Genomic DNA, 25522 nt, shown 5'->3' with positions numbered 1-25522 from the left:
AATCACAGCCATATTTTCTATGGATTTAAAAATCATGGGATTTGGTTTCTCAGTCATACGTAATATATTTAAAAATATATGTGATATACAAAATGCTATGTATATAAAGACCTGACAAGTGTCATTTTTCTACATGAGTACATGTATCTGGTAATGTACCTAATTCAATTTTAGATAAAGTTAAACTCAAGCTCCAGACAGTCCTGGAGAGGCCCACTAGGCAGCCCAGAATCATATTTTTATTCTCTCTCTCTCTCTCTCTGACATCTCAGGTTCATTTGAAGTTAACAGGAAATTCCACATACATAATTTTTAAAAGAGTATGTTATAACCTATGTGTACAGTACATCAAAAACAAAAACTAAAACAAACAAACAAAAAAACAGGCGTTTGAAACCACTTTGCCCCAAACAAAGATTGGTTAGGTTGATTACAAGTCTACCACGAAAAAGCATGTGACAATAGGGGTGGTGACAGGAAAACAATCTGAAAGGAGAGGAAATTAAAAGAAAGTGAGAGAAGCTAGGCTATTCCGAAGTCCACATTATTTTTGCCGCTTTAGCACCACGTGGTTGCATAAGAGCCTGGACGCCCACGACCACCTCTCAGACAAGAGCTGCTAAAACGCAGTGGGGGCAAAGCTAGAGGTTTGCAGGGCGGAAAGTGAGACCAGAAGCAAGAGCGCAGACACACAAAGAAACATTTGAGTTTTAAATGGTTTTAATAACTTTGCATTTGTTTCTTGGTTTACACCTACACGGCATCGGAAAAGCAAGAACATTTTAAGAAGGAAAAAGAGAGTTTAAGTATGAATACTGAGATTGAGAACAATGCAGGAAAACACTTGCATACTCTGCACAGCCATGGGCAGACCAGGACCTGAGGTGGTTTTATTACACAACGTAACCCGTGCCATTTACCAACAAATCGGTTCACAATACCTTCTCCCCCGCATCAGAGACCGCCTGGTCGGTTCCCACACCCTGGGTCCCGGGATCCACATCCCAACAGCCTCTTCCTCCTGTCCCTTCTGTGACTAGTGCTGGAAGCACACCATTGAGACAGAAACAAAAAGGACATCATCAAACATCGGCCAGCGGACTGGGTGTCTTTTGTACACAGCTGACACACATTCCAAAAGAGGACACATGGCAAAATCCAAAATCACACGTATTGCATATTCTTATCTGAGGTGCTAAAACAGGACAGCACACAGGGCAGAGTCCCTGCCCCCGGGGAGCTTACATGCTAGTAGATGCCAAACTGATGCACAGCATCCGTTTTCGCCCAACTTCTTATGGCCCCTGCTTTCTATGGGAGAGATGAGCTTTGTGGTACCAGGAGGGTAGGATTCTGCATCTCGCTTTCACTGAATAGGAAAAGCTGCCTGGGGGAGGGTAAAACGGAAGACAGGCACCACACAAGAAAAGCAAGGGTTGGCCCCCCCTGGGTCTAGGGAGACAATTCTGGGGAGGTCCCTTCAGGGCTGGTACGAGAGCAGCAGACCAGGAACAGGGCTAGAAGGGGGAGCTCTGTGGCAGGAAGGAGACCTCTATCTGAGCCAGTGAAGGTGGCAGATACTTTCTGAGCTCCGAGTCATACAAACTGAGAAGCGGTCCTTATCTCCAAAGAATTAATGTTTTTCGTACTAATTTCCAAGTATGTTTTTCTTCACCGTTCTTGCTTGTGCTCTAAAGTTACAAATCCTATAAATACTGGATATTTAATGTATGAAAACACAGAAATATTTCTAGTCCAGAAATATGTGTAAGTACCAAATACGGATTTCACTACATCCATTAAATCTGTTGGTGGGATTTCATTTTATTTCTTTACCCACCTACGTGAACTCAGTTAAAATTTATACCATGCTCACTTTGCATGGATTAAAACTAGATTTTCCAAAGCCCTTTCACACATAGAGTTGGAACCATGGCCAGTCAGGACCCTGGTGAAACAAATAGTCACTTTGTAACACTGTTTATAATATTTTCCCCAGTGCTATCTTGAAACTTTATTTCTGATGAAGGAAATACTTATTTTTTATTTAAATTAGCTAGAAAACACTTAGATCCTTGGGAAATGAGAGTCCTTTAAGATTCCAAAGGTCTCTTTTACTAAAAAGAAGTTTCCGTTCAAGGAGAAACTGCTTCAAATTATATCAGTTAAAAATTAAGTTCATTTTGCCCAAGCTGGTCAATGCTTTCTCACTATGGTTAAGAGAGATTTTATGGAGATCTTTATGTCACTCAAAAAATGGTTCCATTCTTGGATTCCTTGAACTCTTAGAGAGGGACCAAAAGCGTCACCAAAGAACTAGCCACTCTCTCTCTTCCCATAGATATGAGGACCACCCAATGGGGAGAGAAGCTGACAGTGAGCCCCAGGAGGCAGAAACTTGGGATGAATCGGGTCCCTCTGCTCCTATAGTCTCAGAGCAGACAAGGTCTTCACAATTTTACTGGAAGTATTTTCTACTCATCCACTGGATGAAGTTTCTTAGAACAAAAAAATAAAGGGCTTTGCTTGGTTTGCAACCTCAGACGGATGTGGGCCTGACCTAGAAGGGCCCAGTCCTCAGCGTCGTCACTGAACTGACCCATCCAGTTCTGGACCTTCGCTGAGGATAGCACTTGTCACCCTCAGCGACTTCATAAAGAGGGTCAAAGACTTGTAGCACCAGCGTCCCCTCCAGCCCAGCACAAGACTGAGAGGGTAGGAGACCCCACCACCTGCCCCTCCCCTACACGGAGCCCGACATGGGGCCGCTGGAAACCCTCTGGATGGTCCTGGCAGGTGTCAGGGGAGCTGTGGACACAGTCGGGGAGCGCCTTCATGGCTTGGTCTGAAGGGAGGGTAGGAGCAGCCGGGTGCTCTGAGCAGCTGCAGGAGCAGAGCGGAGTCTCTCCCGGGGCTGAGGCTGAGAGCAGCAGGTTCCTACACGGGTTTCTAGACAGAACTTCCTCAAAGGCATAATGAGGTTCTTCTTTAAAAAGCAAATCACCCAGGGCAGTACAACTCCCCTGACGAATCTGGGCTGGGCCGAAATGAAAAACATATGTGCACATTCTGAAAATAGAAACCCAGGATTAGATAAAGTGGAACGTTAGAGGGGAAAATAATTATGAGTACTGGTTTAAAAAAAATGCACAGCATGGTAAAACTGTACAGCTTCCATATATCTTAATTAGCCCAGGGATGCTGTTAAAGAAATTCAAAGAAAAGGTAATCCTCCAATCTCTAGCTGCTAAAGATATTTTAAACTGTGCACAGAAGACCTGGTGGAAGGAAGGTTTTGAACCACCAGGACATGATGAAAAAATATACTCTTCCTGCTCTTATCACAGAAACCTCTAGGGGATTAAGGATATAGCTCACAGCTATATAACAATATAATTAGGTTTTGAGAAATTAACTAAATCCAGTCCCTGCCTTCTATTTTCCCATGTTTAACATCTCAGGAAACCCTCGGAAAGACTGCTGACCTGAATTCACATATATGACAACAGTGATCAAGAATCTTTGGGCACCACTAAATCGTGGGGGAGGGGGGCGGTGTGCATTAGAGTCTAGTTTTCTGAGCTGCATTTTCTGAGTTGATGAGGTGAGATTAAGGTAGAGGACTTGTTCTCTCATGAACCGCGGGGACCCTTTTCCAAAAAACCTCAAAGTGTAAAAAGCTCTTTCAAGACCATACTGAACGTAGGTCACACCCAACAGAGGCAGGGTGGGGTCTGGGTAAAACAGCAGCACAACCTACCAACTGTTCTTTAAGTCCTCATCCTGGCAACACGGGTGTGCCCAAGAGTGTCACCAGAGTGACACCTTATCAGGTGGAAAGTAGGCTAACGTATTTATTCTCAGATTGTTCCTAAAAATACATTCAGTACCCTCCAAGTCGGGACAGAGTGTTGCCTTCATTTGATGTGCCTGCTGCAGGCTTCAGGGCGTGGGCTCAGGCGACCCCAGGCCACCTGTTCACTTACAAGCAGTAGGCGACCCTGCTGCATCCCGAGAACTGAGCACATCCGTCACAGCGGGTTCTGCACAGCCTTCCTCGGGGGGCTGACACGCATCGCTCACCTGGGAGACCTTCACTGCAACCTGCAGGCTCTCAGCTGAGGAGGAGGAGGAAAACCAAAGTAAGTTGTAAATTAAGGCAAAAAAAAGTATGTATGTGTGTGTGTATATATATATATATATAAACAGACGTGGGACAAATACAGTTTGCCAACCCCTGGTCTATTTATATATATTTTTTTATATATATAAAATTGACAATTTTTTAATTTTTATAATTACATAATTTATTTTTATAATTTTATATAAAATCAAAAATTAAAATAAAAATATATATATTAATAAACCAGAAGTTGGCAAACTGTATTTGTCCCACATTTGTTTTTATGGCCCAGGAGCTAAAAATGGTCTTCACTTTTGTTTTTTTTTTTTTTTTTGCTTTATAGGGCTGCACCCACACCATATGGAAGTTCCCAGGCTAGGGGTCAAATTAGGGCTACAGCTGCTGGCCTACGCCACAGTCACAGCACTGCAGGATCTGAGCCACATCTTCAACCTACACCACAGCTCACGGCAATGCCGGATCCTTAACCCACTGAGCGAGGCCAGGGATCGAACCTGCAACCTCATGGTTCCTAGTTGGAGTCGTTTCAGCTGCACCACAAGGGGAACTCCCCAGTTTTCACGTTTTTAAAGAGTTGTTAAGATACACACACATGCACACATACATGCAAAAAGAAGATCATGCCCCTTAAAACTATGCTGCCTACAGGGCCTAAGTCGTTACTTTATAGAAAAAGTTGACCAACCTGCAGTCTAGACCAATACTTTTAGTATCACTGTATGAGACAGAATTAAGTCAGTAGAAGAAACTCACAGTATAAAAATATCTTAAGTGCAACTTTCAGTAAATTTAAATGCTAAAAAAAAAACTTCCTGAAATTCAATTAATTTCAATATGATGTCAGGCATTAGAATTTTAACACTTGGTACTTAGAAATATATTAACTATTCTTCAAAAGAGTTTTGCTCCAAACACGCCTTAAATAAAATAGAGATTCCCAGCCCTCATCCTAGACCTACTGGATCCGAATCTCCAGAGGAGAAAAGAGGGGATTTGAACTTTATTTTACTTCTGTCTTTTTAAGGCCACACCTGCAGCATATGGAAGTTCCCAGGTTAGGGGTCGAATCTAGGCTGCAGCTGCCGGCCTACACCACAGCCACAACAATGTGGGATCTGAGCCACAGCTGGGACCTATACCACAGCTCAGGGCAACGCCAGATCCTTAACCCAATGAGCGAGGCCAAGGATCAAACCCACGTCCTCATGGACTCTAGTTGGGTTCATTACCGCTAATCCACAATAGAAACTCCCAGGACTTGAACTTGAAACGAGCACCAAAGGCTACTCTTAGGATTGATAAGATTGGAAAACACCACACTAAGAGAGTAGGTTTTTTTGTTTGTTTGTTTGTTTTTTTACAATAAAAGATTTGCAACTAGCACACAGAGTAGTCTAATTTTAAGGACTGTACAAATATTTCTTTTTCTTTCTTTCTTTTTTTTTTTTTTTTTTTTGTCTTTTGTCCTTTTAGGTCCACTCCCGCTACACATGGAGCTTCCCAGGCTAGGGGTCCAATTGGAGCTATTGCTGCCAGGCTACACCACAGCCACAGCAACACCAGATCTGAGCCACATCTGCGACCCACACCATGGCTCACAGCAACGCTGGATCCTTAACCCACTGAGTGAGGCCAGGGATCGAACCCACAACCTCATAGATCCCAGTAAGACTCGTTTCCATTGCACCATGTTGGGAACTCCTGTACAAACATTTCTAAAACACTTGTCTAGTGATTCAACTCAGCAACTACTCACTGGGCACCAACTCTGGTCGAGGGGCCACTGGGCATCGACTAACCAATAAGGAGAGTGTGCGGACTGGAGGAGAAGAGACACACAAACAGCTAATGCTCCTGCAGCCCAGCACAGCGTCAGTGCTAAGCTCTACTGTCTGGGTATTAAAGCATCACAAAACGCCCAGTGGCACAGGCTGAAACTGACAGCAGGTGGCTTCTTCGATAAAGACATCATCGAGAGGGTCCCTGGTTCATGTCAACCCCATCTGAAAGTCCTTTGGGCTTTGTTTCTAAAATCAACTTAACCCACTGAGTGAGGCCAGGGATCAAACCCACGGCCTCGTGGTGTGATCCCTTGCACCTGCCCACTTGTCTCTCCTTGCATGGCCAATAGTCCTGGTCTAGACTGAGGGCCTGGCCTCTCTCATTGCAGCCTCTGCAACCACCTCCTAACAGTCTCCAGGCAGACCAGTCTCCTGATCTGTTCCCCATTCAGCAGCTGCCATCCTTTCCAAGACACGAATAAGATCATGCTACACCCATGGTCGAAAATTTCCAACAACTGACTTTCCACTGATTTGGGGATAAAATCTCTCTCTCTCTCTCTTTTTTAACCACAAGATCTGGTCTCTGCCCCCACCCCCACAGCAGCCTCACCTAACTCCTGCCACCTGGCTCTCCTGCTTTCCTTGAAGATACCAAGCTCATCCCATGTGCAGGGGTTACAGACTCCCTTGCTCTCTGCCCAGGAGGTATTCTCCCCAGATCGCCACACAACCGGCTCCTCCTCATCTGCCAATTCTCTCCTCAAAACATAATCCCAGCACCCTCTTCCCTGACCTCTCGGCAGCAAAGCCCTCGCCTCATCCTGTCCCATGATCTTATTTTCCTGGGACTTCCTGAAATTATCTTGCTCCTTTGTGTATTGTCTATCTTCCCCAACTGGAAGTTTTTATGAAAGCATCCCTCCTAACAGCAGGGCACACAGTAGGTGCACAATGAATATCTGATGATGGAGGAAAGTAATCCCATCAGAGGACCCCACTTCTCAGCTTCCACACCCTCCTCAAGACTGCAGCCTCCTCGGCTGTGAAACAGAGACCAGAGATGCCATGGCTTCTATATTCACTTCCAAAGGTGGTGTTTTGAGATTCTAAGACAGCTCGGCCAATGTTTTCTGCAAGCAACCAGACAGTAACTATTTCAGGCTTTGTAGGCTATACACTCTCTGCTGTAACTATTCATCTTTGCCATCACAGCATGAAAAACAGCCACAGACAACATGTAACAGGTGCATATGGCTGCGTTCCAATAAAACTACAGTTACAATAACAGGTGGGTGGGACAGAGGGCTATCAGCCCTTATACTGAATGACAGCACACCCTCAGGTGGTGGTGGCTTTATCTCCCAAGCCCTTTGTCCCTTTTGTCGCTTCTGGGCTCTCAGCCCCATTTCCTCCCTAAACCTGTTTTTCCCTTGGTTGATGCCATCAGGTTACACCACTCGCTGGCCCTCCTGGTTGCCACTCACCCTCAGGCTTCTTGAACCACGTGGCACCTGGTGCAAATTCTCTCACCTCCCCCAATGCCACTCCTGTCAAAATTCTCTGTCATTTCACTTCTGTGAACAGAGGCCTTCTAATACCCTGGCCTCGCATCTCCTCAATGTTTTCACCTTCATTGATCTTGTCCTCCGCCCAACCTCAGCCACCAACTCCCACGGTTCCACCTTAGACTCCCTCATCCTCCCCACAGCACTCAGAGGGTTCCTTTACAACACAGATCAAGTCCTTTCTCTCCTCAAAACTCTGTACTGCTTCCCATCCCCCTCAACATGAACCTCAAAGTCCTTACGTTGATCTGGTCCAGGTAATCTGAGTCCCAGCCAACTCTAACTTATCTCCTATCACTCACACTACCTCTTACTGCACTCTGCCTGTTCCATCCTCCTTGCTGTTCCTCAAACAAGCCTGGCACTTGCCTGCCTCAGGGCCTTTGCACCTGCGGTTCTCGACATCTGGACCACTCTTGCCCCAGATATCAACTTGGCTTTCTCACTTCTTTCTGGTCTGCTTACATATTATCATATCAAAGAGGCCTTCCCTGGTCATCGTCCCCAGAAACAGAACCTCCCCAACCCTATCACTCTCTACTCCCCTTACCCTATTTTTCTTCATAGTGCTTGACACAATCTGACATATTTTTAAATATTTTGCTGTTTGTGGAAGAGAGGTTCCGGGGGCGGGGGGTAGAGACTTGTCTTATTCTCCTGTAGTCTTAGCACCAAGGCTGTGGTATGCGGCACAGAGTAGATGCTCAATAAAACATTTTCTGAATTTGTTAAACCAAATCCTTCTAGAAGCAACTCACCTTCTTTCAGTGCTGCTGCCAGTAACGAGGCCGCCTGGGGAGGCTCTCCGGGGTCCAGTTTAATGAGGAGGTGTGGCTCTAGATGGACATCCTCAAATCCACTCAGTTCTCCAAGTTCAGCGTAAATATGCAGCTTCTCCTCCAAATACGCACAAATTTGTTGGTCTTGGTTACTGAGTATTTCTAAGAAATAGCATTCACCACAGAGGATTATTCATAACATGCACACAACTAATATGAAAATCCAAGCCACACGATAAAGATGTTGCTCATTAGCAAGCAGTAGGGTCTAACAGGTCAAGTACAAATTGCTGGGTGGGACCGAAAGAGGTTCAAATCCTAACCGTTCCACTTGGTGACTGTAGCTTCCAGCAAATGACTTAACATCTCCCAGCTCCCATGGTCTCTTCTGTAAATTTGGTGTACTCAATTAAGGTTCGTTTCCTTTCCCATTCCCCTAATTCCAGAAAAACTGGCAAAGCCCATCTTTGTTTATTTGGGCTGTTTTCGATTAAGACTAAACATGAAGCTCAGAGATGAAAATTGAGGCGGCACCGTCCGCAACGAGCAGGACCCACGAAGGGAAACACCGTGAAGGCTGGAGCGGCTCGGCCTTCAGCCAGTGCCGGTCAAAACCAAACATGCTGATTTACGTGTTTGTTCCTCAACATCCAATTTCTGTAACCATCTTCGTCTGCGTCATCTTCCTGGGATTTCAACATGTCACAGATGTCTTTGAGCTTAAAGGGACCTTCACCAGCAGCAAATCCAGGAGCTCTCAGTTTGCCTCGGCATCACTGGGGATGAGTTTAAATCACTCATGTCTACACCCTGTGGCCGTCAGATTCTGGGTGCACTGGCTTAGGGTGGGGGCCAGGCTCTGGCATTTTTAAAGACCTCCCCAAAGGTGGCTAATGCCAGGCCAGAGCTTAGACTCTCTGAATTCATCTCGTGTCCTTACGTCGCAGTTCTGGACACTGAGGACCAGACTGACCGGGTTCCTTATCCAAAGTCATACAACTATGACCTGACAGAAGCAGGATCTAAAATCAAACCACTGGACAACAAGTCCAATGCCTGTCTTACCATACTGCCCACAGTTGCTGTTAGGTTATATGCAGAATTTTTAAAACATGTTTTTAATCACTAAGGGAGAAAGAGACAGGGAGTCATTTTATTTGAGCACGTTTAGTGCCAGAATTTTTTTTTTTTTTTAATGGCAGGGTGGACCTTTGGTGCCGAAAGTCAATCATTTAGTCATAACTTCCCATTCATGACACCTGGGCTTTCCCAACATCCCATAAAAAACCCTCAAGACCAGGGAGCCAGAGGCACCGGCACTGTACCTTGACATTGCTGAATTTTGGCCACTCTGACTTCAGCTCTTCGCCTCTCTTCATCTGATTCACTTGTCTTTCCCCCTTCTTCTTCTGGGCAACTTTAAAAGACAACAGTCAAGAGAGACAACTGAAACCACATCCAAGTATCTTTAGGTTCATGAGAAAGACATGGGAACTTGGCAGTAGAATTGTTCAGAGAAGAAGAATTCAGCATAAAGACAATTCCCCATGCCCCTGGCCGAGAGATTTGATTTTCTTGAGTATATTACGGACCTTGCATAATATAACATAGGTCTCAAAGTCAGCCATGTAGGATGACTCAAATATTCCAAAAAACACATGCACGCACAAACATATACACACAGTACCAATGTCAGCAGCAGGTACAACAAAAGTCATAATGTTTGTTTTCTACTGCCTGTACTTCCATTCCTTTATTTATTTATTTATTTACTTAGTCTTTTGTCTTTTTAGGGCCTCACCCACAGCATATGGAGGTTCCCAGGCTAGGGGTCTAATCGGAGCTGTTATTGCCAGCCTACACCACAGCCACAGCAATGCCCAATCTGAGCCGCATCTCAGACCTACACCACAGCTCATGGCAACGCCGGATCCTTAACCCACTGAGAGAGGCCAGGGGTTGAACCCGCAACCTCATGGTTCCTAGTCAGATTCATTAACCACTGAGCCACGACGGGAACTCCTATACTTCCATTCTTAATGAGGGTAGAGTAGAGAGACTGGAGGGCATAATGGTAGGATGCCAGCTTGGGTGGGCTGCACTTGAGGTGGGGGAATTTTATACAAGATCATTCAAGATCGAACTAATCAAATTACCATTAAGAATGATCATCATCACCCACACATCCCCATATATATATATATATATATATATATATATATATATATATGTCTTTGCACAAGTAATGAGGGGTACATTGACATAGCACACTAAGATCCACCAATCTAAAAATGTTTATTGAATGATTCTTCACAATGAGGGACAGAGAGGAACCTAAGACATGGTCCCTGCCCTCAAGGGGCTTCCAATCTAAGAAGCAAACATATATACATAAAAACAAAGATAACAGCCACCAGGCAGTAGATGACAAGCACCAAATAAATGCCTGAGAGAGCAGGTATTAAGGAATTCCGGAGAAGGACGAGAGCACCAGACCTGAGGAGGTCTTCACGAAGGAGGTGAGCCATGAGCTGCGCCAAGACGAGCGGGAGTCACACAGGCAGAGGGGAACGGGGTGTTACATGCGGGGAGGTGCGGAGAGCAAAGGCGCAGATGTGGAAGAGGGGCTACGGCCGGCGGGGGCGGGGGCGGGAGGCAGACGGAGTATTCTGGCGGAGGCTAAGGTTTCATGCAGGGGAGGCACCGTTAGAAAATGTTCTGCAATGGAACAAGTCCATTTCCTAGAGGGCGGACAGAAGAAAACGTTACCTTTCTACTGCCTGTTGGATCCGTCTCATCCAGGCGTTCCGTTCCTCCTTGGAGTTGGTATGAATTTCATACATCTCAGGACCAGCGGACGAAGCGCTGATCAGAAACATTCCTCGCTCCTCATTCGCAACTTCCCTAGCAATGAGCTTCTGAAGGGAAATAACGGACGGCTTCTGATCCTGTGTAAAACAGGATGGGGTACAGATGAAACAGCGTCCCATCTAAAGCAAGGGTATCACAGAACGCAGCAGCCAAGGAAAGCAACGTGTTAGGCCAATCTTTATTTCACTTCAGGCTCTTCAGAAGAGCTGTGCCAGTGGATACGGTCTCCGATGGAAAGGGTACGATGAAGAAGGGACGGAAAGAGAAGATATAGGAGAATGTTTGTCCTTAAGCATTGGTGGTTTAAAGAGACAGCTTTTTAAAAGGCAGAACAATCAGAGAGGTAATTTTAAAAAAAGCTCAAAAGTTTTGTAGCCAGGGATGGCGGGATCCTTCTAGAAGGGCATGGTATTGGAAACAGAGTATCAATATTACAAAGGGATTAAGAGGGTTGGAAGATCTAAAGAGTCCATTGGGTTTGACAGATTAACAATGTTTCAACAAGGTGATGGATAAGGAAACCCAATTACCAAAGAATAGACTGACTATAAAAAGGAAAGGAAAGAATGGGGAGGCAAGACCTCAGATTTCACAGAACCAAGGTCTTCTGCCATTACAGCACCAAGCGCAAGAGCCTAACGCCTACCTGCAAATGCCTCTTGTTCCCACCAACCAGGTGAGCCCTTGCTGGGCAGGAACGGGTCTAATTCATCCTCTTATGCCTAACACATAGTTTCGAATAAGGTAGGCACGACTCAGCAAATGTCTGAGAACTCTATTTAGGCACAATTCCATCAGACAGAAATAGGAAATGTCTAAAACTTGGCACCCAAGCCATGATTAAATCACTTCTTCTTCCAAAGCTTACTGTGATCCTGCAAGGCCCCATTCTAAGCACTGGGGTTCAAAGATGAACAAGACACCAATAATACTAATTTGGATAGGTTGCTGGAGTGGACAGGAGAGCCAAAAGAATGCCTGCAGGATGAACAGCTTGAGGGCTAAACATGAAGCATCTTCTTTGGTTTGTGGCTTCTACCACTGTTTACAGAGTCCGTTACAGTGTGTGGTTTTGCTTTTCCCTCATGGACTGAGTGACGCCTTTATCCAGAACACACAGCTCCATCCCCCCTGCTGACTCTCAGTCCTGACTTGTCTGCTTTCTCAGCACCACACAGCTTTATGACATCTGAAGTGGTATGAGAGGCTATGACCAGAGTACCTCTTCATTCCATCTTCATCCCATTGTGGTTTTGTTTGCTTTTTAGGTCTGCAGCCACAGCAGATGGAGGTTCCCATGCTAGGGGTCCAATCAGAGCTACAGCTGCCGGCCTACACGACAGCCACAGCAACATGGGATCCGAGCCACTTCTGCAACCTACACCACAGCTCACGGCAACGCCAGATCCTTAACCCACTGAGCAAGTCCAGGGATTGAACCTGCAACCTCATAGTTCCTAGTCGGATTCGTTTCCACTGCGCAACAACGGGAACTCCATCTTCATTCCATTCTTAAGAGGTGCAAATACACACACACACACACACACACACACACACACACACACACACACACACAAACCACCCATGTTGGGACAGACTGCTGGTCTACCCAGTCCTGAGCACTGCCTTCGCTCATGAAAGAAAAAGCTGCATTGTGGCAGAGTTTTTAGAATGCTGCCCTTTCTGATTAGGGAGATCCCATGAGCACGTTAATATCCCTTCTTCAATCATGGATCTACTACCTAAAACCTTATCTGCTTTTCTTCCTGCAATGCAGTTTCAGCTTCTTCAGCTTAGAAGGTCAGCAGCCTCTGTTCAGAAAGAGGCAGAGAAGGCTTGAATCAAAGGAGACATCAGCAAGAATAGATGACTTGAACTGGGTGTTTAGTGTCGCAAGAGGAGAGGAGGTGGAGGGGTCACATATTTTAAAAGTGAAAAAATATGTCTACGGGTAGAAAGTAGTGTTAATTCAATCACAACAGACCAGGAGGTACCAAGGACATTGTTCATGCTAATCATACATGAACACTAGACCTGATCAAGAATTCAAATTAAATCTCTAGGAATGGAGGGAATGTCTCTGGAGACAGATGTCAAAAACTAGTGTTGCAAAGGCCTAACTTAGGCTGCAGAGAGGCTCTGTTTGTGCCACAGCATTTTAACAACGGATTTTTTTTTACAATAGTTGATGGCATTTAAAAATTGAAGCATTTCCCTTAAAAACAAATACTCTAGATTTCTGGATTTGGGGGGAAAGCAGGAGATTGGCCATCCTGGGCCCCAGATCCTCATTTTAAAACACAAGCGATAGCTGAGTCATCCCTGGCCTGTCTGAGCAACAGGACATATTCGCCAGCTCACTGAGGTCCCTACTGCTCTCTATGAGCTCCCTGATAGCAAGAATTCCATCCAGTTCACTCATTTGCATTTTCTGCCCAAACCCCACAACCCCTGGAGTTGATGACCTCTACCAGAGCAAAAGAGTAGAGGGAACTACTGCATTCAGCCCTGCTGCAACACCAGACCCAATGGTGATTCCACAAAGAGGCTGATTCTACTAGTGAGCCATTCCATTGAGGATTCCACTATGATAACAACATCTTCAGGGCATGCTCGTATTCTGACCTTGCACTTGCATGTGCTCAGTCTTTTTTTGAAAGACATTTATTTTGAAGTTACCTTCTTTGATGTTCAAGAGATCCTCCTAGACTCAGTATTTCAGGATTTAGTGAATGCATCTACTCATTTCTTACATTTGTTCCTGCTCCCATTTCTACTCAGTCCTCTTTAAACACAAATGAAAGTCTCTCGTAAGGCTATTATTATATTATTGTATATATACACAATGAAATACTACTCAGCCATAAAAAAGAACAAAATAATGCCATTTGCATGCAGCAACATGGATGGAACTAGAGACTCTCATCCTGAGTGAAGTAAGTCAGAAAGAGAAAGATAAATACCATATGATATCACTTATATCTGAAATCTAATATACAGCACAAATGAACCTTTCCACAGAAAAGAAAATCAGGGACTTAGAGAACAGACTTGTAGTTGCCAAGGGGGATGGGTAGGGAGTGGGATGGACTGGGAATCTGGGGTTAATAGATGCCAACTATTGCTTTTGGAATGAATAAGCAATGAGAGTATAGCATTGGGAACTATGTCTAGTCACTTATGATAGAGCATGATAATATGTGAAAAAGAACATATATATATGTATGTGTGACTGGATCCCATGCTGTACAGCAGAAAATTGACAGAACACTGTAAACCAGCTATGATGGAAAAAATAAAAATCATTAAAAAAAAAAAAGAGGGACAGATCCATATTTCAGGACATACTTTAAGCTGAGAATCACAACTTGATCTAAAACCACATGCATGTTGTCCTAGAAAACAAGATAGTTGTCTGTGCTGTGAATAATTCTTGACCCATCAGCAGGTCATTTGGCTGATAATGCTACCCAAGAAGCAGGATTTGCTTCTCTTTCGGGTCTTTGTTTTTGAAGAAATCTTTGTTTCTATAAACATGTAGTGTGAATTTGTTTTCTCTTCCAGCATGGCTCTCACCATCCCACAAGACAAACAAAATGGTCCTGCTTCCAGCTTATTTTCTCTGTATTCTTTCAAAGCATCCAAGATAATAGCAAAGATGGGTTGGTGGACAAATCAGTAAGTTCTCATGAAATGTGCAATACATGTAGTTCAGATGGATCAGGGCCATGGAACGAGTTTAAGGCCTCTTGCTATCCTCTGGTGGAGCTTGTGAAATAATCTCTGACTTTTACACAACTTGGCATCGCTGCGCTGATGAGAGTCAAGGTGCTGAACAGGGTGAAGAAGCCCACTTGGGCCAAGCTGACGAGTACAGACAGGCAGCTGAAACACTGCTCCAGCCTCTTCCTCCCCAGAATCCATCACTGGGCAGGCATACTTCTTTCTTGCCTCTGAACAGTGTAAGAGATACTTCCTGAAGCTTTGAATTTGCCCAAACCAGCTGGAATTGGGGATATCTGCTAATGGTACCCACATATCCTACCAGTCGATGGATGATAAACACTAATGTAGAGAGTCACCATTAACTGCCTACACCGGTGCTGCAGCTTAAATTCTTGCCTATAATAGGGCCTGATGCTCCAGGATGCTGACAAGGGGTTACCTGAGGACATCTTCTATCTTGAAGTGAGATGCTTCGTAAGAAACATTATAAAATACTGGTTTTACTGTTAGTCTGAGTCTCACTCTGTGCTGGCAATGAGGTTTACATAGCACGCTACAAAGACAAGTGTTACATGAAGAACCTTAGTGATGAGTAGCATGATGATGGATATAAGAAAGTATTCTCTGTACACTTTAGATACCAGGATAGCATTCTCATGTTTGGAACACCCTGACAGTTGTGAAGGGAGTTAGCAACTGGTGCAGCAGGCCCTGTCCAATGGGGAGAGAGAGAGGGAGGTGCCAAAAGTGACCGGCTGTTCTCAGCACGAACATCTGAGTGGCTGCAAAGTCAGGAATGGGGGCGGGGAATTCCTGGAGGAAAGACCAAGATAGACCAAGACAGCAGAGGGTCCCTCGTGGGGTTTAGGGCAGTGCCCATTCACCAAACAGTACCAAAGGACTTCAGTATTTCACCATTGGCGAAACGGCTGCATCGGCTGACTACCAGTCCCCATTGAGATAAATGAACACATATCATGCCTGGTAAATCCAATTACAGGCTCGTTCCTAAATACTGTAATCGCTGAAAATGGGAATATACCATAGGCATGATCTTGCCAATGGACCATTTAATTTCATGAGGAATTCCAGGCATTTTTCTTGGAGCTGTGGAATTAAACCAGTTAAAATATTCATCACATGGCCGTATACTTACAACAGCTGCAAAGATGTATTTCTGGTCTTTTTCTTGTAAAAAGAGCAGCACATCAGTTAGAAGCAGAGCTAGGATATCTTCAAAGGAAAAAAAAAATATTACTAGTATTAAGCAAACTGTAGTTAAAATGTCTTTACTAAATATTCAGATTTCATGTTTAAACAATTTAAATAAATGTATTAAAAATAAAAAGACTAAGATTTAGTCTAACTATAAAACTTTTATGAAAATGCCTATCTTATGATAGCTAAAGATCTAGTTTATAGATAATTTAGTAGGTGAGCTGTGGTTAAGTGTGCATGGCTATGTGTGTCACTGTCGGTACAGATAAATCTCAAGTAAAACTTAATGTCATAGCTTTCAAAATAAGAAACATATCCAATTAAAACAAAGGTTCTAGGGAGTTCCCTGGTGGCCCAGCAGTTGAGGATTTAGCATTGTCACTTCTGTGGCTCAGGTTCAATCCCAGCCAGGGAACTTCTGCATGCTGTGAGAGTGAACCAAAGAAAAAAATAAATAAATCGGGAGCATCACAGATATTAATCAGCTTAAGAAAGATTGCCCTGAGCCTTTATTATAAAAAGTTAAAATAGGAGTTCCCACTGTGACTCAGCAGGTTAAGAACCCAACATAGTCTCCGTGAGGATACAGGTTTGATCCCTAACCTTGCTCAATGGGTTAAGGATCCAGTGTTGCCACAAGCTGCAGCACAGGTCAAAGATATGGCTCGGATCTTGTGTTCCTGTGGCTCTGGTGTAGGCTGGCAGCTGCAGCTCCAATTTGACCCCTAGCCTGGGAACTTCCATGTGCCACAGGTGCAGCCATAAAAAAGAAAAAATAATAATATTAAAAATAAAAAAGAAGATTCTAATAGAATGGAGCAAGCCCTTACCTTTAGGGCAAAAAAGATGCTTAATTTAAAATGTTCATGGGCAGCTTCTGCCTTGATTATACTAATATGTATTGTCTATACTAATATATATATAACTAATCTGCTATTTTGTTCCATCTGATCTGAGGGAAGTCAGTGATCCCACACTTCCCTTACATAATGTTCACAAGAAACCACCTTCAGTGTACCACTAAGCATTCTACCACAAAGGTACCACGCTGCTCATTCTTCAAATCAGATTAAGAGCAAATGACTTGGAGCAATAGGTCTACAGACTGCAGTTAACATTTTACTTGTGGTTAATATTCTAATTGTGGTTAATGTTTAGTTGCAACATTGCGAGTTGCTGATCAACAAATCCCATTTGGGTCATTTGTTGCAACTACCACAAAATCTTGATAATCCTGCAATGGGTACCAACCTTGGGGTACTTGGAATGTAGCAACCTCTTCGTCTCATTGCTTACCTAAGGAAGTTACTAAGATACATTAGAAACAAGGAAATCAGGCCAGCTGTGCTTAATCCTGCCTTCAAACTCACATAGGCACTTTTCAGCATCCCTATGCCTGGGCTTCATCCTCACATCAATAAAGTCAGAACCTCTGGGAGGAGACTTGGGCGTCTGTAAATTTTTTACACTCCAGAGGCCATTCTAGGGTTTTAAGTCCAGTGGCCAGGGTAGAGAAAGTCTCAGACAAGGTGCAGCTACAGAGTCAGCCCTTAAAGGATCAGAATAAACTGTTTTAGACGTTAACCAGATTAGGAGGTTAATGCCCAACAGAAAACAGCACATCCACATCAGCATGTATATTTATGCATTACATTGCTCAGTCCCAAGGATGATGTTTCAAATTCATTTCTCCCCTCGATGGTCTGAGCCCCAGGCTCGCTTGGCACAACACACTCCGGGTGTGTATGTGTACCACTGCACTTTCAACACACTACATTTGCCTGAATAATATTTCTGCACCAACTATTAGCAGAATTCTCAGTTCCTTTGACTCAAACATCTCAAACTTGAAAACCCACACAATACCTAAGAAGCCCTTCACTTGTGGCAACAAACTGCCCCCAAGAGCTTATAGCCTGGGGCACCCTGGTCTGTTGACCTTTCCAACTCAATCCTACAGGAATCTTTCCACTGACCCGGTGTTTGTGTGTGTGCCTGCATTGCTGAAACATTCTTTGTTTTTGGTTTGGTTTGGTTTGGTTTTTGTAATCTGTCTTCTGTTAAATGAATCAGGTGCATGAAAGAGGGAGAAATTGGCCTGTCCCAGCCACTGTACCTTTGAAACGACCTGTTGCAGTTTTCCAATAAACAAGGCCCTCATACAGAAGGGTCCTCTCTTTACTCATCAGCGCCTGCTTCCGAAAGACGTGGCCGTTTTTGAGCTTGGTGTATGTTTTGTTTTCGATCTTACTTAGGATCTCAAGCCATTTTTGTTTTTTCTCATACTCGCTGACTTTTAAATCCACGGCTGCAATCATGTCTTTAATTAAGCAAAGAGCTTTGCATAAGTCTTTCTGTTCTTCAGTGCTCTCTGCATGGGAAAAAGAAAGAACAAACACCATGAAATAAGCCAGTCTTCTAAGGAAGATACTTTTTCTTTAGTTTTAAATACAGTTAAATATATGATCCAGACAGCAAAAAATTCTGTAACAGAAATATTGGATTAACTTCAAATACTCTGTCTTCACTCTACACCCTTCCTCCCTAAAAGGATGGTTAAAATAGGTCATTAAGAAGATTTATTTATCAGATGCTTCATCTGAAACACTGTGACCATGCGATTGCCAGGAGTTCCAGAGACAGGTCTGACCTTCCTCCCTAGAGCAGTGAATGTGTTATATCCCAAGTTCAGTTTTCCTTCCACCTTCCCAGACAATAATATTCCCAGAAAATAATAAGTATTCCAATAATCCCCACACCAAGCTTCTTAGAATTTAACTGAGCTACAAGCCCAAGTTCAAGTCCTTTCCCGAAAGGGAACTGCAGGGTGACTTGAATGGGTCCTCAACTCATTTGCCTTCCTAGCTCCCTTTCTCCATAAAAAATACTATTCAGGAGTTCCCGACATGGCTCAGTGGTAAACAAGCCTGACTAGTATCCATGAGGTTGTGGGTTCGATCCCTGGCCTCGCTCAGTGGGTTAAGGATCTGGTGCTGCCGTGAGCTGAGGTGTAGGTTGCAGATGCAGCTCAGATCTGGCATTGGTGTGGCTGTGCTGTAGACTGGCAACCTCTATATGCCACGGGTGCAGGCCTAAAAAGACCAAAAAATAATAATATTCAAAATTACAGTTTAGTACTGCATTAGCATAAAGATAAATATGTTAATGATATATATTAAAACATTTTTCAACCTAAAAAAAAATGGGACCAAGGCAGGGTGCTGAGTGCGTAAGTCCGCCATGCTCATGCCAATAAAGTAGATAATCAGAGTTCCCGCCGTGGCTCAGTGGTTAAGGAATCCGACTAGGAACCATGAGGTTGTGGGTTCGATCCCTGACCTCGCTCTGTGGGTTAAGGATCCGGCGTTGCCGTGAGCTGTGTGTGGTGTAGGTTGCAGACACGGCTCGGATCCCGCATTGCTGTGGCTGTGGCTGTGGTATAGGCTGGCAGCTACAGCTCTGTTTGGACCTGGGAACCTCCATATGCCAGGGGAGCGGCCCTAGAAAAGGCAAAAAGACAAAAAAAAAAAAAAAAGTAGATAATCATCATGCCAGTTGTTAACTCCTTGAAATACTGGCCAAATCACTTATCTCTAGATTATTTTTTAAAAATTCTGGAGGAGTTTCTGATACAATCTCCTGGAGGTCCAGATGAAACTAAATTTAGCTATTTTTTTAATATTTGATTTAAAACCCCCAGGTAGTTGATGTTTATTGAGGTGAATGGAACTAAAAGGGAAAGTTTTGGGAGATCAGAAAAATCCTAGAAGGAGAGGAGAAAAGAAAAACAGAGCAAATGACCTATTCTCTAGAGTCTAGAGCAACAGAAATAGCAGCAAAGTGGAACAAGAACAAGTCCTCCAAAGGGTCTAAATGATCCAGCCTCTAAATGTTTTCAAAAGATGCACGCTGGCTTTGTCAGGAAACCAAGGAACAGATTGTGACACCCACTGTTAACAAGGAAGATTTTCCCACTGCCCGTGAAAGAATACACTTCCTTTATTTCACTACATTACTCCACCTGCCACCCAACTAAGCAGCTGCCCTTCCAAAAAAAAAAAAAAGAAAAAAGAAAAGAAAAGAAAGGTACTTCTTTCTAAAGAGCATATTTCATGTATAGGAAAGTTGAGGAGAGATAATCCAATCAAAGCTGAGTTACAAGGTGACTTAGAGTAAGGCCAGGAAAAGGCTTGGAGACTGCAGATCTTCGGGGACAAATTACTGTCTTATAACAGCTTGCACAGAATGTGCAGCATCAGGCCCACCTGGGAGTCTCATTAGAAAGGCTTACCTGGGGTTCTACCTCAGACCTACTGAATCAGAGTCTTTGTGTAAACAAGGTCCCCAGGCGAAGGGTATCAAGTTCAAGTTCGAAAGGCACCGCCACAACAGAGCCACATGAATTAATGTTCCCAGAAGCCAGAGAGAGAACTGGTTGGAAAGATCCAAGCGAACTAAGGAGATGGCAGTCCATTCAGCCCCTAGGACCACCCTATCTGAGGAAGTCACACTTCTCATTTCCAACACACAGCAGGCAATCCGTTCATGCATTCTACCTGGAATTTGGCGTGAGATGATTCTCAGAGGGGCACGAACTGACCTAACACCATCTGACAGAGAGAATATAACTGTAACACAAACTGAAAGTCTTGATTTTGTTTTCATTCTTTTACTAAGAACAAAATGATGAGGCCTTCCCCTTTCTCTTTTTTCTTTTTTTGACTGTGCCCATGGCATGCAGAAGCCAAGGATCAAACCTGAGCCACAGCAGTGACAACTCCAGATCCCTAACTGCTGGGCCACCAAGGAACTCCAGACTTCTCTCTTTATATTGTGCTTATATATTCTCTTATGTTAAATTATAGGAAGCAATAAAAACGAGACATAAGGGGCGCTCCCGTCGTGGCTCAGTGGTTAACAAATCCAACTAGGAACCATGAGGTTTCGGGTTCCATCCCTGGCCTTGCTCAGTGGATTAAGGATCCGGCATTGCCATGAGCTGTGGTGTAGGTCGCAGACATGGCTCGGATCCCAAGTTGCTGTGGCTCTGGCGTAGGCCGGCGACTACAGCTCTGATTCAACCCCTAGCCTGGGAACCTCCATATGCACGGAAACGGGCCTAGAAATGGCAAAAAGAGAAAAAAACCAAAAAACAAAAAACAAAAAAACTAGACATAAGGAATCGATGTCACCATTCCTGCCTGAACTTAGGTCCTATCCTAATGTGATGGGAAAAAATCGAAAGACTAAATCACGCATTTCTACCCCTTCTGAAAAAAAAAAAAGGATGTTAGAAGTTGACTTTTCCAGAGGGGGCCTTTATGTTCTCCACCATTTTCAGGATCTCCAAGTCATTTGATTACAGCCAAGATCATAAAAATAGCTCCCCTTATTGGGCACCTTAATTACACCAAGCTGTGTACTGGACACTTTCTGAAACAATCTCACTTCATCCTTTATAACAAGTCCATAAGATAAGGACTATTATTCTCCTTAGTGGAGGAAACTAGCCCAGCCTGCCCAAGTCATTTCATCCACTTGCCCAACTAATGATCGGCAGAACCAAGGATCTGCAAAGCAAACACAAGTTTACACAAGGCCAAATCCAAGTCCCTGTTAACATAATAACTTCCACCCTAATGTACTCCAGATCAGTCAGCTAGCTGGAGGAATAGGCATTTTTATCTACCCATTTGCCGCACTGATATGTTTACAGATAGCCTGTTCTGTACCAGCCACTGCATTAGGTATTGAATCTAGGCCCCTCAAGGAGCTTATAGTCCAGCCTTGTGCATTAATAGTCTCTTAGGAGATGCCCAGATGTTGGGCCCTGGAACTGAATGAATTGCCAGAGTCAAAAATGGTCCCTCCATAAATCATTCTTGATCTAATAAATCACCACTTGGGGGAGCTGAGGATCAATCGCATGTTTCATCAGACTGCCGGGGAGTGACAGGAAGATGAAGAAGAAGAGGTCTTAGGGTCTGGATATGGGGAAAATATAGACGGGAAAGGCAGGGTCCAAGTATAACGAAGCCTGCTTGCCTTGGACTGCTTGGAAAAATTCAGGCTATTGGCCAAGATACATTATGACAGGCAACTTTTCAAAATGGATCCAATTCGTACGCTTTATGGTTTTTCCATAAGGAAAAATCTTATGAATCAGAGGGCACAAGTATTGATAGCTATTTACAACACTTCGGCTATGGTTAAAACCAATGAAAGAGGCAAATGTTTGTCCCAGAAGTCATCACTCACCCTTTGTGTACTGCAGTATCCTTTCCACCAAGACAGGGTATTTCGTAATGCGCTGAGTGACCAGCAGAATGCATTCTGGAATTCCTCGGCGTCGAGCCAAAAGATTACTATTTCGGAGCTTAAAATGTACACATATATATATTTTTAATATACACAAACTCTACCTGATTTTCTTTTTAGGTAGAAACTTTAATTACACAAAGACTCTGCCACAGTATACTTCTACTATATAATATGCAACATCAATTAAAATGACGGTCATTATACGCTGTCATTAATTTCAATAACCCAACTCTCCAAGATTGAGAAGTTTCAAGTTACTCTGATGTACTTACAGTTAATTCCAAAAATGAGCAAGTTTTAATACTTGTTAGTGCTAAGATTCATGAATAGCAAAAGTTTTGAAAAATACTCAGAAATTAAAGTTACATTTTGTACCTGAGTTTGCACTTAACTATTTGTTTTTCCAACAGGTTTTTTTCTACATTTGTTATTAATCATCATAGCATAAAGTTTTCTCTAATCAGGACAACATTTTTTCTCATAATCTCAAAGCATTCTTTTCAAGTTCTCAATACACATGTACAATTTTTTTTTTTTTTAAGAAGACTGGTAGCATTTTTTTTTAAATTGTAGATAAAAAACTTTAGAATCCATGAAGCTCAAAATGACAAATTTCTTCAATAAATAAGCTAGATGATTTAAAAAAAAATGGGATGGGGGGAGTTCCCGTCATGGCTCAGTGGTTAACGAATCTGACTAGGAACCATGAGGTTGCAGGTTCGATCCTTGGCCTCGCTCAGTGGGTTAAGGATCTGGTGTTGCTGTGAGCTGTGCTGTAGGTCAGACGCAGCTCGGATCCTGCGTTGCTATGGCTGTGGTGTAAGCCGGCAGCTACAGCTCCGATTAGACCCCTAGCCTGGGAACCTCCATATGCCTTGAGTGCGGCCCTAGAAAATACAAAAAAAAAAAAAAAAAAAAAAAAAAAAAAAAAAAAAAGGGATGGGGAGCATTCAGTTGAAAGGAGATTTAAATGATATAACCCCCTTGTGCAATATATGAAACTTGGTCAAATCCTGACTTAACCAATCCAACTTAATGAGATAATCAGGGAAATCTGAATACTAGCCAGCTGTTTGAAGATATTTAAGGAGTTCCTGTTGTGGTGCAGCAGAAACGAATCCGACTGGAAACCATAAGGTTGAGAGTTTGATCGGCCTCACTCAGTGGGTTAAGGATCTGGTGTTGCTGTGAGCTGTGGTGAAGGTCACAGACACGGCTGGAATCCTGCATTTGCTGTAGCTGTGGTGTAGGCCAGCAGCTGTAGCTCCGATTAGACCCCTAGCCTGGGAACCTCCATATGCCGCAGGTGTGGCCCTAAAAAGACAAAAGACAAATATATATATATATATATATATATATACAGAATTATTGTCTATTTAAGTGTAATAATGCCACCGTGATTTTTTCCTTCCTCTGGCACTATGATTTTTTAAAGATATATTGTTCAGAGATACAGGTTATATATGAAATGATGTATGTCACAGACTTGCTTCAATTAATCCAGTGGGGGTGGGTCGGATTCTTTATTTTTACTGTGGTTTTTTGGATTCATCACTCATCAGAGCATGAAACAGCTTCATAGAGTATTACAAAAGTGCTTGGATGTTTGGAGAACACAACTTCACAAATAAAAGATACAAAAACAAATGATTTGGGAGAAATATTTTACCAACACAGAAAAAGAGACTATCTATTTTTGTCACAACCCTATCAATTCTCTCATCCCCAAAACACACTCACACCTGAGAGTCAGTTGGATCATGTAGGAAACAAGCATGAACTGGCTTACCAGTTTGTAACAGAGTTTTAAAGTACTTGCCTTAATAAAATTCTGGAACTTTTTATTCTGCTGGAGTTCTTTAAAGAGGCTAACAGCTTCTTTGTGATGGCTACAGAATTCCCCATATATTTTCTTCATTTTATTTGCATTTTCTTCTGAAAACTGAGAAGAATAACATTTTAGTGCTGGCTTATAAGTTTAGTCAATTCTAAACACTGAAAAGAACATGCAATTTTCATCTATTTTGATGCATTCTTTTCAAATAAAGAATAAACATCCTGGAATTTCCAACCACAATTACTTCTCTTCCCCAGACATTTTTTTAAATTAAAGGAGGAAGAAGAAGAAGTCAAGAGGTAAGAAGAAGACGTCAACCTAATGTGATTATATTTTATTGAACTAACTCGATTATCAATATCCAAATGAAAAACACTTGATATCTTCCATTTTTTTGTGTGTTTGTAGGACTTTATAATTTCAATTTATGTCTTAATTCTGTTATAGATTGAAGGAAGGGTAAGGGGATCCTTGGGAAGACTGACATTACACTGGCTAACTGATCATGTCCATGAACTCAATCCTCAGTTGAGAATTTGACTTTTGTCATCACAAATAGATCAAGATGCAGGCTGTCATTAGCCAAGTGACAGAGAACGAGGAGTAATCAGAAGACCAACTTATTAACTGATGGACACGAGTAGAGATGTGAGCTACATATTTCAATAATCTTGACCTATAGAAAAATCTCTGTAGAAAAATCTACATGGGAATCAACTTGGAATCATAAGGTGGTTTGGAGAGAATTAGCTGAATTATTTGAATGCCAATGTTTCAGACTCTGATGACCCTGGGTATATATGTCTGTGTTGAAGGTCACTGCAATAGAAACCAGAACATGGGAGTTCTCTTTGTGGCTCAGTGGTTAACGATCCCAACCAGAATCCATGAGGATGCCGGTTTGCTCCCTGGCCTCGCTCAGTGGGTTAAGGATTCAGCATTGCCATGAGCGGTGGTATAGGTCACAGACTCAGTTTGGATCCCATGTTGCTGTTGCTGTGGCTGTGAGCTGTAGCTCTGATTTGACCCCTCACCTGGAAACTTCCATATACCTTGGGTACAGCCTTAAAAAGCAAAAAAAAAAAAGAAAGAAAGAAAGAAAGAGAGAAACAAACAAACCAGAACACACCTACACCTCCTTAGAAAGTACATTTAAATGTACAACACTCTGGTCTTTTCAGTTTTGCTTACATTTTTATCTATGTTTGAGGCCAACACTCACAACAATAATACTTAGGTACAAATATAACAAAACATGCAGGTCTTATGTGCTGAAA

At 43.1% G+C, this 25522-nt stretch overlaps 1 protein-coding gene across 15 annotated transcripts in view; it reads right to left on the bottom strand.

Moving 5' to 3' along the window:
* ARHGEF28 (Rho guanine nucleotide exchange factor 28) overlaps positions 1-25522 on the bottom strand; it is a 339437-nt gene that overhangs the window by 48027 nt on the left and 265888 nt on the right. For 9 of the 15 annotated variants that reach the window (XM_085013806.1, XM_021084441.2, XM_021084442.2 and 6 more), the window contains 9 exons: positions 24228-24350; positions 22346-22463; positions 18204-18458; positions 16026-16102; positions 11042-11220; positions 9598-9689; positions 8252-8434; positions 3987-4118; positions 942-1042 (listed from right to left, as the gene is read on the bottom strand). In XM_085013806.1, the coding sequence (XP_084869932.1) occupies positions 942-1042; positions 3987-4118; positions 8252-8434; positions 9598-9689; positions 11042-11220; positions 16026-16102; positions 18204-18458; positions 22346-22463; positions 24228-24350 (1260 nt within the window). Of the gene's footprint in view, positions 1-849; positions 3070-3986; positions 4119-8251; positions 8435-9597; positions 9690-11041; positions 11221-16025; positions 16103-18203; positions 18459-22345; positions 22464-24227; positions 24351-25522 lie in introns of those variants that run through there. The other 6 variants (XR_014838058.1, XR_014838057.1, XR_014838059.1 and 3 more) reach the window with 2 other exon arrangements.

Source organism: Sus scrofa, chromosome 2, assembly GCF_054392235.1.
Source record: "Sus scrofa isolate SSC_HxYL_T2T_F1_AM1 chromosome 2, Sscrofa_HxYL_maternal_Yorkshire_Landrace_v2.0, whole genome shotgun sequence".
NCBI lineage: Eukaryota > Metazoa > Chordata > Mammalia > Artiodactyla > Suidae > Sus > Sus scrofa.
Note: the sequence above shows the minus strand (reverse complement) of the source record. Positions and strands in the feature narration are given on the sequence as shown.